This window comes from Coregonus clupeaformis, chromosome 26 (genome assembly GCF_020615455.1).
Source record: "Coregonus clupeaformis isolate EN_2021a chromosome 26, ASM2061545v1, whole genome shotgun sequence".
Classification (NCBI taxonomy): Eukaryota; Metazoa; Chordata; class Actinopteri; order Salmoniformes; family Salmonidae; genus Coregonus; species Coregonus clupeaformis.
This window is the reverse complement of record NC_059217.1, coordinates 6,979,028-6,992,412: the sequence shown is the minus strand read 5'-3', so window position 1 is coordinate 6,992,412 and position 13,385 is coordinate 6,979,028. Positions and strand designations below refer to the sequence as shown.

At 43.5% G+C, this 13,385-nt stretch overlaps 1 protein-coding gene across 6 annotated transcripts; it reads left to right on the top strand.

Annotated features, from left to right (window-relative positions):
* Positions 1 to 636: 636 nt before the first annotated feature.
* LOC121540148 (exocyst complex component 1) lies at positions 637 to 13,385 on the top strand. 6 transcript variants are annotated; one of them, XM_041848772.2, is made up of 20 exons: positions 637 to 797; positions 1,470 to 1,601; positions 1,813 to 1,943; positions 2,140 to 2,299; positions 2,541 to 2,558; positions 2,866 to 3,053; positions 3,237 to 3,464; positions 4,268 to 4,510; positions 4,829 to 4,897; positions 5,533 to 5,682; positions 5,875 to 5,986; positions 6,937 to 6,981; positions 7,919 to 8,082; positions 8,245 to 8,346; positions 8,438 to 8,520; positions 9,983 to 10,211; positions 11,920 to 12,103; positions 12,239 to 12,438; positions 12,631 to 12,825; positions 12,950 to 13,385. In XM_041848772.2, exons 2-20 carry the CDS (start codon positions 1,478 to 1,480, stop codon positions 13,100 to 13,102), a joined length of 2,778 nt encoding a protein of 925 aa, XP_041704706.1. In that variant the 5' UTR covers positions 637 to 797; positions 1,470 to 1,477; the 3' UTR covers positions 13,103 to 13,385. The 6 variants fall into 6 exon arrangements, with proteins under 6 accessions (XP_041704706.1, XP_041704708.1, XP_041704710.1 ...); XM_041848774.2 differs by lacking the exon at positions 2,541 to 2,558; XM_041848776.2 differs by lacking the exon at positions 4,829 to 4,897.

Here is a 13,385-nt window from a genome sequence, read left to right as displayed (position 1 = left end):
AGGAGAAATGCTCACTAACAGGGATGTAAACAAATTTGTGCACAAAATTTGAGAGAAATAAGCTTTTTCTGTGTATGGAACATTTCTGAGATCATTTATTACAGCTCATGAAACATGAGACTGACACTTTACATGTTGTGTTTATATTTTTGGTCAGTATAGAAGTGCTCCTGAGTAGAATGGACCCCCTTTTACTGCGACACAACGTACAAAAAATGGTGTACGGTGCAATATATATGTCCAATATGAAAAAAACTATTGGATTTAAGCTTATGGCCACTCTTTAAGGGCCGCAAAATGAACTCCTCTGGGTGTAAACTCTATGGATTTGGAAACTAGAAGTCCTCCTGAGTAGAATGGACCCCCTTTTAATGCGACACAATGTAGAGAAAATTGGTACAGTGCAATAAATGATGAGTACACAAACTAAAAACATTGTTGACCATTTAGGCTTGAATGTTTTTCTTTTTTAAATAATATAATATTTCATAGAAATACTTTTAATTATTATTTGTATGATAACTAGTATAAATATAGAGATAATTGTGCATATTTTCCATCATTTTCACCCTCATTATTTAAAGTATACAGAACGGGACTCTTATTCTGAAGGATTCCAAAAATACGTGACCCGGAAGTACTTAGTTATTCTTGCCTGTTTCACAGCAGTGGAGAAGATTGTTTACTATTTTTCTTTAATAGCGATAAAAAACATATCACGTTTAAATGGAAATAAACAGTGATTAAGTGCAGAACATACCTAGTACATTAGATTCTCTATCAACATCGCATTTAAGGTAAGTGTGTTCTGTATAAGACACCAAGCTAGCCTAACAATTTTGGTACCTAACCTAGCAGTTAGCCAGGAAGAATGGCTTGCAGCTGTCATGCTTTTCTAGACAGCTAGCTAGCTGTCTGAATGACACTGTCCTCACTTTGCAGAACGACATAGCTAACATAAGGGCCCTTTTGTACAAATGTAGCTAGCTGTCTATAGCTAGACACGTCCAGAACCATGTTAGCTAACGTTAGCTAGCTTACTACATCATGCTAGCTAGCTAACCTTTGTTACTTTAATTATTTTGACTGCACCATTGATCAGCAATGCTGTGATGTAAACAGTGCAGACGTTCTTACCATAATGTTAATGTATACTGTAGGAAGGTCAGAAAATGTACAGGTACAAATCTTGCATATGGTACTATACTATAGTTGTACTTGTAAATTATAGTGTTATAGTCTGTGTCCCACTGGGAGGAATAAAATGGTGTGTGTTTTCCTGCAGTAAAAATGAATTATATAAAGGTTAGGGTTGCGTTAAGTTTGCCTGGCTACCCAGACTTCTTTCTCCGGCCAAACGCTACGCCACAGGCACGGACGTTAGTTTATTGTAGCGAACGACAGAGCATTGGAAGAATTTAGTGCGAGTCGTCAGGCTATCATTAAGTCTGTCTGATTTGAATTTACAGTGACCACAATGACAGCCATCAAGCACGCCCTACAGAGGGACATCTTTACGCCCAATGATGAGCGTCTCCTCAGCATCGTCAACGTCTGCAAGGCAGGGAAAAAGAAGAAGAACTGCTTCCTGTGTGCCACGGGTGGGGCATAAATTCCTTTCAAGTCTAACATGAATCGGCTAATTTCACTATCTCACCAGTGAAATGATGTAAACATTCAGAACTTGAAAACCACTGTCAGAGATTTAACATCAGAAACAGTGATTTCACTGATAAGGCTACAGAAATGGATCCACAGATCACTTACACCCCATTATTAGACTATTATAACTGTTTGATGCTTCTACCCCAGTCACCACAGAGAGGCCGGTGCAGGTGAGAGTGGTAAAAGTGAAGAAGTCAGACAAAGGGGATTTCTACAAACGGCAGATGGCCTGGGAACTGAGGGATCTGGCTGAAGTGGATGCAAAAGATGCCAGCAAGGTCAGGGAAAGAGTGATTTTTCTCAACTTCCTCTCACTGCCTGAATGTAATTTCTCATAGAACCTTGTCTTTCTCTCTCCTCCTCATCCTCCCAGTGGCTATTTTACTTTAACCTCCTTTCCTCATATACTTTATCCTCCTCCTGCTAATTTGATTGAAATTCACATTTGGCATCTCTTCTGCTCTTGTCATTCAGGAGAACCCGGAGTTTGACCTCCATTTTGAGAAGGTGTATCGATGGGTGGCCAGCAGCACAGCTGAGAAGAATTCCTTCATCTCCTGCATTTGGAAGCTGAACCAGCGTTACCTACGGAAGAAGGTGGAGTTTGTGAATGTCAGTGCCCAGCTGCTGGAAGGTATGACAGCTCTCTAACAATGGGAGATGATCAAAAGCATGTGTGTTTTCTAGTGACCCTTGCTGTCCCTGTACCTTGCATCTATGAGACTCTTCTTTCTTGCCTGTTCCCAATCTCCTGAACTCAACCTGAAGTGTTTCCAGATAAATCTATGTAACCTGTCAGTTGACCTTTGGTGTGGCTTTCTGTGGCTTAACACATATTTATTTTCACTCTTCTCTCTTAAACTGTCACTGGCCAGAGCTTCCTAAAGCGGAAGGTTGGTAGCACTTAACTTCTTTTCCCATTTCCTCTTCATTGTGATTTCATAGTGTTGAATCACCATTCTCATAGTAGACGCACACATCTTTGAAAGCTGTTGCTATTGTTTGCTTTATTTGGCTATTGAGTGAGTGGCTGTTGAATGGGTGTTACTATATGAATATTAGTCTGTTCTGTAGTGTATATGCGTTTTGGATTATATATTCGTTCAAATGGAAGGGTGATGTTTGTTTGTGTGGATGTGCGTGTACTGTACTGTATGCACTGTGCACAATGTTAAACCATCCTCTCTGTCCTTGGTTTAGAGTCAGTCCCCAGTGGTGAGAGCCAGAGTGTTGCCGGAGGCGATGAGGATGCTCTGGATGACTACCAAGAGCTGAATGCCCGTGAGGAGCAAGACATTGAAGGCATGATGGAGGTGTGCGAGTATGCCATCTCTAATGCAGAGGCCTTCGCTGAGAAACTCTCCAGGGAGCTACAGGTTCTGGATGGGGTAAGTAGACAGCCATGGAGCCTTGGGTCTTCTTGAGGCCAATTTAGACTTGAGTTGCCTGACATGCACTGACTACTGTCCTTTGTGATCTATGATTGAGCACATTACAGAGTGGTTTCTTTCACCGTGATGGATGAACATTGTGGTTAAAGTGACCACCTCCAATAATCCCCCCAATCCCAGGCCAACATCCAGTCCATCATGGCATCTGAGAAGCAGGTGAACATCCTGATGCAGCTGCTTGACGAGGCTCTTTCGGAGGTGGACACCATTGAGGGCAAGCTGAGCAGCTATGAGGAGATGCTGCAGAGCGTCAAGGAGCAGATGGACCAGATCTCCCAGAGCAACCGCCTCATCCAGATCAGCAACACCAACAACGGCAAGCTGCTGGACGAGATCCAGTTTCTGGTGGTGAGCACTGCGGTTGATGTGGGGGAGGGTTCCTGTTTCTGTTTGTTTGGATGAGGTTTGGATGGTTTGCCTCTATTTCGTACGATTACGATACAGTACCACAAGCTATGGGGTGTTTTCTATGACTTGTTGGTTTAATGAGATGATGTTGAATGATGAGGGGCGGCAGGTAGCATAGCTATTAACAGCGTTGGTTCAGTAACCGAAAGGTCGCTGGTTCGAATCTCCAAGATAACTAGGTGAAAGATCTGTTGAGTTGCCCTTGAGTAAGGCGCTTAACTCCAATTGCTCCTGTACGTTGCTCTGGATAAGAGCGTCTGCTAAATCAGTGGTTCAGGGGTTATTTTTATTTTTACGAATTCAGTCTGGTTTTCAACTCTTGAAAGTTGTAATAGTAGAATGCACAAGGTGCAATTTCTAAATTGGGTAGTGCATCATCAGTTCCTCTTGTTATGTTAGTCATTGCATACCTTAGGGAGCTATTTATAACTTCAGAAATATCCAGATCAACTAGCCCATGTCAGCTAACATTTTATAGCTAGGTTTTTTAACCAATAGATTTTGAGTCACTCAAATATCACATGAATAAACATTAGACATGGAAAAATGTATAGAGTTGCAGGAAAATTTGGTTTAAAACTGCAACATTTTGTGTCATGAACAGTGCTTGTGCCCATACAAATAGACATGGCGCGCACAGGATGTTCCCCAATGCTGGAAGGAGGGCCTGAGTGAAAATGTTTGGGAATCCCTTTGCTAAATGACTACAATTTAAATGTAAATGATGAATACCTGTCCCTCAGAATTATATGGACCTGTCGAAGGGACACATCAGGGCCCTGCAGGATGGAGACTTGTCCTCCCCCAAAGGCATCGAGGCCTGTATCAACGCCTCTGAGGCACTACTGCAGTGCATGAACGTGGCACTCAGACCAGGTCATGAGAAACTGATGGCTGTGAAACAGCAGCAGCACCTGTTCACTGAGCTCAGAGATACCTTCGCCCGGCGCCTCACCAACCACCTCAACAACGTGTTCGTCCACCAGGTAATCCACACAACACAGTAACACTTCACTAGACTTCTCGGTAATCTAAACATGGTCTCAAGATTTTTTATTCAGATTTATATTGAACAACATTTATGACTAGGTACTAGGCATAACAGAGCGCTGTACACATTTCTTGTTACAGTATTAAAATGTTTCCGTCCTCATACACTTCCTGGTTAAGCTCTCTTTCCTCTGATCGTGTCTCTTCCAGTCTCTGTGCTGTTTCCTTCCTGTACTGCTCTGGTCCTCCTGACCTTCACTCTCTGCCTCACTCTGAACCACCCCACTCTGCTCTCTGCTTTCTGTCCCTGTCAGTTCAACCACTTCAGTCACTTCAAAATGACCATCCCTCAGTTCTATAGGTCCTCCTGTATGTCGCTTCCAGTGAGTAGTACCCTCACAGCAACCCCATTGACCCCTCCACTCTAACCTATGACCTGTCCTACTTATCTACACGCCCCTGTTTTCTTGCCAAAATGCATTACTGACTGCATGGGTTGTGCTGCTCATGACTAAGCTAAACCTCCTCTCTTTCATCTCAACGGGTCTAAAAGCCTCAGAAACACCTCAGACCTTGCTCCACCACCTCCACTGGAAGATTGACTGGGCTCTCCTTGCACTTTGCTTCCTTCCTGTGTCAGAGTGCTGCTGTGACTTTGCTGTGCTGGGGTGCCATGTCATAATACTTCTGCCTGTCTGCATGCTTGGTAGCAGCCCTAGAAGCAAGTGAATTGATTGAGAAAGGAAAAAAAGCTAGAAAATGTTAGGTACAAATGCCGGGATGTTCTTGTCAATGAGGTTATTTGAATGTTGAGGTTGAATATCTGAACAGTTAATCTTGTACTACTAACCTCAGTGGTCCATTGGGCCACACAAACTGTCCCTATGAATGCAGGGGATGTCCGTAAAGGGACCAAGAGGGTTCAAGAAAAAGTATCTCCCTGCCTGTGTGTGTATGTGTTTGAGATGGTGTTTCTCTGTATGAGCTGTGTTAACTTACCTTTGTTCCCTACATCCAGGGCCATGACCAGAGCTCCACGCTTTCCCAGCACACGGCAGAGCTGACCCTGCCTAAACACAGCCCACTGCACAGGGACCTGCTGAGATACGCCAAGCTCATGGAGTGGCTCAAGAACACCCAGAGAGAGAAGTACGACGGCCTGTCTAGGGTGAGTGGCTTCCTCTCGAAGATTATCATCATTATTATTACTGCCCTTGCCATAGCTATATCCTATTGTTATCACCATTACCACCACTACTATAACATCTCCATCTCCATCACCAGCAACACTATGATAATATCTTAATGTGTCTCATAACAAGTAGACAGGTATTCATTGAATTTCTCTCTCCGTTTTCAGACCTATGTTGATTACATGACCAGATTATATGAACGAGAAATCAAAGATTTCTTTGAGGTGGCGAAGATCAAAATGGCGGGCACAACCAAGGAGGGGAAGGGAAATAAATTTGGTAAGACCTCTGAGTGTCTTTAAATGTGGGATGTTTGTGTGATTGTTTGTCTTTTCTTTTCCCTGTGAAAGCTTGTAGTTTGCTGTGTGGTTTAGCCAATTTAGTTCCTGTTTTTTTCCCTTGGGTTGTTGCATATGGTTTGTATTTGGGGTGTGTGTGTGTGTGTGTGTGTGTGTGTGTGTGTGTGTGTGTGTGTACTGTATCTATGTGATTTGGTTTTGAGGTAAGTGTGTGTAATTCTGTTCAATATTTGTCCATCTGTACTGTAACATCACCAGCTTTTTCTGCATGGTTCCCCTTGCTCTATTCCAGGACTATTTGGTAACGGTGTTCATCCCAGCAAACACAACTACATGTAGTTACCTGCCCCGTACTGCCTCCTGTGTCATAGCTTTCACTGCCTAGAAAAGGTCCCCGTGTGATGTCATTGTCCTGCTCAATGTTGCTAGCTGGTGTTTTGCTCAATGTTATTTCCCTATTTGGCTGCTTACTGTATGAAGAGCCTAAAATTAATCCTACAACTCATTCTGACTGCAGAGTATGACTTCACTCATTTAGTGTTTTAAGACAAATGAGTGATTTCATTCCTCTTGTAATGTTTAGGCTCCCCAGTTAAAGTTTACCTGTAAAGTAAACGGAAATATACTGTATTTAAAGTAAATATATTTATATTTCAATGCTCTAAAAAACTACCCTTTCATTTAGTGAACTTTGGTTTGAAGGAGTATATGGCTCTGCTTCCTGAATTTCAGTCTTGGCTTTTCTCTCCAGAAAACAAAATGAGCAAAACTTTTGTTTTCAAAAATGCTTTCTTAAGGCCAAACACAGCCTCTGCAGTGCATTTCAGTCTGTTACCTTTGACCTGTAACCTCTTAACGTGTCCCCATGCTGCATGTCATGAGCCTAACATGTCTCTGTCTCTGATGCCTGCCATTCTAACTGGCCACCAGCCACGCTTCCACGGAAAGAGAGTGCTCTCAAACAGGAAACGGAAAGTAAGTATCCCATATGGGTCACGCAGTCCGACCCCTGTAACCTGTAACCTGCCACCCACACCCACCCCTATCCACCTGCTCCCCACTACTATGTCCCTGATACTGCTGCACAGACAGAACCCCCTCCCCCTCACTCAGAACCCTCCTCCCCTACAGACTCCCTCAGCCCTCTGCCTAGAGTAACCCCAACCTGCCATCTATAGAACATTCTACTGGCCACTTGTCGTTGTCCTAGGGTCAAAATGACCCGCCACTGTGTTGAACCAACTTTATTTAATTTTTATATTTTTGGGATCATTTGTGAGAAGGAGGCAGTGAGACTTTAAAGAAAGTATCACTGCCTCCTTCTCACAAATGATCCCCAAAATAAAAAAATTAAATAAAGTTGGTTCAACACAGTGGCGGGTCATTTTGACCCTAGGACAACGGGAGGGTTAAAGAGCACCTAAACTAACACCTATCAGACATGAAAAACAATGAGCATGTACATTCTTTATGGCATAGGATACTACTACTCATTCACAATACAAAAGGATATATTAAGGTCAACGTATCCAGCAAGTTTCTCTGATAATGAATGTCCAACATCCATAATAAGATTATTGATATTTAATGGTCTTTATCACCGAGCACGCCTTTCATTGTTTCAATGTTGCATATGTTATTCAATCTCAATTGTTTTCAGCTGTTCATGTTATGTGTAATTACTGCAAAACTAACATGTTTTAAAGATGCATATTAACATGGGCTTTGTGGCACACTTTTTCAGAAGCCACAAAGTTATTTATTTTTAATAGCACAGTTGCTCTGCTTTGAAAATAAGTCCATGTGAATGCAGCTTTGGTCTCAGGGGCTATAGATAGGGCAGTGTTCCACAGACTAGTATTTAGCCTGTGGTTAGAACATGTTTTCAACTGTTTCCCCTCTGGTGTCCCAGGCCTGCATGGCAGCTCTGGGAAGCTGACGGGCTCCACCTCCAGTCTGAATAAGCTGGCAGTGCAGGGCTCCAACAGCAGGCGCTCCCAGTCCTCCTCTCTGCTGGACATGGGCAACATGTCTGCCTCAGACCTGGATGTGGCCGACAGGACAAAGTTTGACAAGGTGATGCTCACAGAGAGGGCCATAGCCACCATACACTACAGTCTTTATATTGCACATACTACCCGTGGGTCTTTGTAGATCTCTTTGTCATTTTAGATGTGTCATTTGTTTTGTGTGTTTATTTATATTGATCCATTGATGTAGGCGTCTCTCTTTTTGTAGATCTTTGAGCAGGTTCTTAGTGAGCTGGAGCCTCTCTGTCTAGCAGAACAAGACTTCATCAGCAAGTTCTTCAAGCTACAGCAGCACCCCACCCTGGCTCAGGTAAATTACATGCTAATCTGACTGGCTGAGTGTTTGCAAGTGAGATTACGAGTAACTTCTAAATTATTAACCACCGTTTTTTTTCTATCAGGGAGAAATGGAGGAGTCGGATGGAGGGGTGTCCTCCAGACAGCCCCCTCCAGGGGAACACAGACACTCCATGTCATTGACTGAGTGAGTAGCTAGCTTCTCATCTCTTACTGACATTTACTGTATGCTCTGAATGTCCATCAATAGTACAAGGGCAGTGGTCATCAACCTTTTCTGAGTCAAGATCACTTTCTCAGTCAAAAAGTAAGCCATGATCTACTGCTCAGATTTTTAAAAAACATTACTTTAAAAAATGTAACATTAACCTAATAAAAACAGTTATGTAGGAATGAGGTTTGTGCAGTAGGCCAAATACATTATCACAGCAAATTGGCTATATGCCTGGCCTGACAATATTGTTCTTCTAAGACCATATTATATTTAAAAACTTGAGCTTTGATAACAAAATAGATCAGTTGTAGCACTTGTGAGGCACAGCTGAGCATAAATTGAAATGATTTGCAAATAATTCGCTTTTCTATTTTACTGGACTGGTGCTACTTGCATCTGATGGTCATGGTTCTTTCAAGACAACTGGGAACTCTGGAAAACAACGAGGTCAAATCATGACGTCAGTGATCTTCAGGTCGGAAAGGCGGAGCTCTAGAAAGATGCCTGAGTTTCCGTTCAAAACGATTTTTCAGTTGTCATGAACGCTCGGAAGTCGGAGATGTCCGAGTTCCCAGTTGTTTTGAACACAGCATTAGTCTTGGCGGAGGGAGGGAGAGAGCAGCAGAGGGTCCGCTTCTCACGGTCCCTGCTCTCTCATTCCTTTCCTCTGGTGAGACTGACCAGAGGGGACACAGTCTTCCAACGGATGGCAAAACTCGAGTCGCACCTGCTGATGAAGTCTGCCTCATGCACAAATTCATGTTGTTCCTATGACCAGAGAAAGTGAAATATTCCTTGATATTAATGTAGACACGACGAGCTGCTAATAATAATCAAATGCAGGGCTATCGATACACTTGGCTACTAATTCATTGCAGCTGCAGTGCAAGTGGTAGTATGGAGAAGCACATGTTTTGTTTTGTAATAGTGCTGAATGAAAACACTCACTCATAAAAACAGCAGCACTGCTTTTTTTATTCTTCAGACTCTCTCTGGTCATGGTTTTTTAAAGTTATGAAATCTCATGTAGGCTAGTATCAAACTTTGCTGGAAGCTATAGGCACGGTGATTTGAGCTATCCGATTGGCCAGCGCAGTAGGCGCACTTGATTTAGCCACAGATCTCCCGGTCTGCTGGGTAAGAGGAGTTTTGAATTTTCAGACAAATGAAAAGGTTCCAAATGGAAACATTTTGTCTACCTGCCGTGCAGGGCTTCTGAATCAAGTGCACCTACCGCCATCAGTGCAACAACAAAAAAAATTAGGATTGCGATCGACCGGTTGGTGACCACTGTACTAGGGGCACTAAACATGCAACAAATATGACAAGTCCAAATGTCATCTTTCATGGTCCACTTCTCTCCTACCCTCCTCTTCACTTTTACCATATTATTCTCTGTCGTTCTGTGTCTTATCACCCGTCTGGTCCTCCTCAGGAAGGACATGGTGCGATTGATGATGAACAAGATCTTCCAGAGCATTGAGACGGAACTCAACAGCCTCATCGCCCTGGGAGACAAGATTGACAGCTTCCACTCCCTGTACATGCTGGTGAAGATGAGTCACCACGTGTGGACGGCCCAGAACGTGGACCCCGCTTCCTACCTCAGCACCACCCTCGGCAATGTGCTGGTCACCGTCAAGAGAAACTTTGACAAGTGCATTGTGAGTAGAGTTCAGGTTAACCAGTTGAGTCTGTTGATCTGTGTATTGTACTGCTACAGTGAGGGAAAAAAGTATTTGATCCCCTGCTGATTTTGTACGTTTGCCCACTGACAAAGAAATGATCAGTCTATAATTTTAATGGTAGGTTTATTTGAACAGTGAGAGATAGAATATCAACAAAAAAATCCAGAAAAACGCATGTCAAAAATGTTATGAATTGATTTGCATTTTAATGAGGGAAATAAGTATTTGACCCCTCTGCAAAACATGACTTAGTACTTGGTGGCAAAACACTTGTTGGCAATCACAGAGGTCAGATGTTTCTTGTAGTTGGCCACCAGGTTTGCACACATCTCAGGAGGGATTTTGTCCCACTCCTCTTTGCAGATCTTCTCCAAGTCATTAAGGTTTCGAGGCTGACGTTTGGCAACTCGAACCTTCAGCTCCCTCCACAGATTTTCTATGGGATTAAGGTCTGGAGACTGGCTAGGCCACTCCAGGACCTTAATGTGCTTCTTCTTGAGCCACTCCTTTGTTGCCTTGGCCGTGTGTTTTGGGTCATTGTCATGCTGGAATACCCATCCACGACCCATTTTCAATGCCCTTGCTGAGGGAAGGAGGTTCTCAACCAAGATTTGACAGTACATGGCCCCGTCCATCGTCCCTTTGATGCGGTGAAGTTGTCCTGTCCCCTTAGCAGAAAAACACCCCCAAAGCATAATGTTTCCACCTCCATGTTTGACGGTGGGGATGGTGTTCTTGGGGTCATAGGCAGCATTCCTCCTCCTCCAAACACGGCGAGTTGAGTTGATGCCAAAGAGCTCGATTTTGCTCTCATCTGACCACAACACTTTCACCCAGTTCTCCTCTGAATCATTCAGATGTTCATTGGCAAACTTCAGACGGGCATGTATATGTGCTTTCTTGAGCAGGGGGACCTTGCGGGCTCTGCAGGATTTCAGTCCTTCACGGCATAGTGTGTTACCAACTGTTTTCTTGGTGACTATGGTCCCAGCTGCCTTGAGATCATTGACAAGATCCTCCCGTGTAGTTCTGGGATGATTCCTCACCGTTCTCATGATCATTGCAACTCCACGAGGTGAGATCTTGCATGGAGCCCCAGGCCGAGGGAGATTGACAGTTATTTTGTGTTTCTTCCATTTGCGAATAATGGCACCAACTGTTGTCACCTTCTCACCAAGCTGCTTGGCGATGGTCTTGTAGCCCATTCCAGCCTTGTGTAGGTCTACAATCTTGTCCCTGACATCCTTGGAGAGCTCTTTAGTCTTGGCCATGGTGGAGAGTTTGGAATCTGATTGATTGATTGCTTCTGTGGACAGGTGTCTTTTATACAAGTAACAAGCTGAGATTAGGAGCACTCCCTTTAAGAGTGTGCTCCTAATCTCAGCTCGTTACCTGTATAAAGGACACCTGGGAGCCAGAAATCTTTCTGATTGAGAGGGGGTCAAATACTTATTTCCCTCATTAAAATGCAAATCAATTTATAACATTTTTGACATATATTTTTCTGGATTTTTGTTTTGTTATTCTGTCTCTCACTGTTCAAATAAACCTAGCATTAAAATTATAGACTGATCGTTTCTTTGTCAGTGGGCAAACGTACAAAATCAGCAGCGGATCAAATACTTTTTTCCCTCACTGTACATACTGTTGGGTGTGTGTGTGAAGCTGTTCTTGTTTCTCTCAGTCTGGTCAGATCAGACAGATGGAGGAGGTGAAGATCTCTAAGAAGAGCAAGGTGGGCATCCTGCCCTTTGTCACTGGGTTCGAGGAGTTTGCTGAGCTGGCTGAAACCATCTTCCGTAATGCAGAGCGCAGAGGGGATCTGGACAAAGCATATGTCAAGCTTATCAGAGCCGTCTTTATGAATGGTGAGTCTAATACTTGCCCTGTGTCAGGAAGATCGAATATTATGATTGGTGAATGTTTTGTGTGTACTCTGAGTAATGTGGTTGGCTGATAGTCTGTGCTCTGATTGGTGTTTGTCTTGCTGGGGGTGTGTCCAGTGGAGAAAGTGGCCAATGAGAGTCAGAAGACGCCCCGGGACGTGGTGATGATGGAGAACTTCCACCACATCTTCTCCACACAGTCCCGCCTGAAGATCTCATGCCTTGAGACAGAGAGGCGAGAGGCCAAACACAAGTACACAGACCACCTGCAGTCCTACGTCATCAACTCCCTGGGCCAGCCCCTGGAGAAACTCAATGTGAGAGGGGGGGTTTACACTTGGCAAAGCTAATGTAAATTTGTTTAATGTTTATATGTAACATACTGTACACGTTATATAACTATAACACATTAGAAATGTGTGATTTCACATATTACATGGCATGCATACTTGAATGTACAGAATTGAAAAATGCACACAGTTGATCAAGTATGCCCCTATGCTTTGCAGCACTTCTTTGAGGGAGTGGAGGCGCGTGTGGCCCAGGGGGTGCGTGAGGAGGAGGTCAGCTACCAGCTGGCTTTCAATAAACAGGAGCTGCGTAAAGTTATCAAGGAGTACCCTGGCAAGGAGGTGAAGAAGGGCCTGGACAACCTGTACAAGAAGGTGGATAAGCACTTGTGTGAGGAGGAGAGCCTGTTACAGGTTAGTGACAGAGAATCTAGAAGTGATAGATATTATAGATCTGTTATCTAAACAGCAGTAGTTTCACTTGTTTCAGTGGTTGATCCAAGTCTTTTTTTGTACAACATTTCAATTTCTCCACTAGGTGGTGTGGCACTCCATGCAGGATGAGTTCATCCGTCAGTACAAACACTTTGAAGGCTTGATTGGCCGTTGCTACCCTGGGTCTGGAATCACCATGGAGTTTACCATTGGAGACATGTTGGAGTACTTCTCAAGCATTGCCCAGTCCCATTAATTACAAACATACACATTATAACTTTACACATGCTCTCTATTGCTTCATAGTGCCTCACACAGAAGAAACACTATTTACTGAAACCAATCCGTCATTGCTGTGTGGCCAATACGAAGTAGATTTACTGAAATTGATTAAACTGCAGTTGAAATTGTCTGCAGTTAATTCTGGAAGGGAATTAACAGTTGTAAAAAGTGTGTGGGCACATAGCCTAGCGGTTAAGAGCTCTGGGCCAGTAACCGAAAGGCTGAGCCGATTAGGTGAAAATCTGTCATTGTGCCCT

Bases quoted from the DNA above. Each gene is read 5' to 3' on its own strand.
- LOC121540148 (XM_041848772.2), top strand. From the start codon at position 1,478: ATGACAGCCATCAAGCACGCCCTACAGAGGGACATCTTTACGCCCAAT. The intron at 8,521-9,982 runs GTGAGTAGCTAG...GGTCCTCCTCAG, and splicing joins CACTCCATGTCATTGACTGA to GAAGGACATGGTGCGATTGA. The intron at 12,826-12,949 runs GTTAGTGACAGA...TTTCTCCACTAG, and splicing joins AGGAGGAGAGCCTGTTACAG to GTGGTGTGGCACTCCATGCA.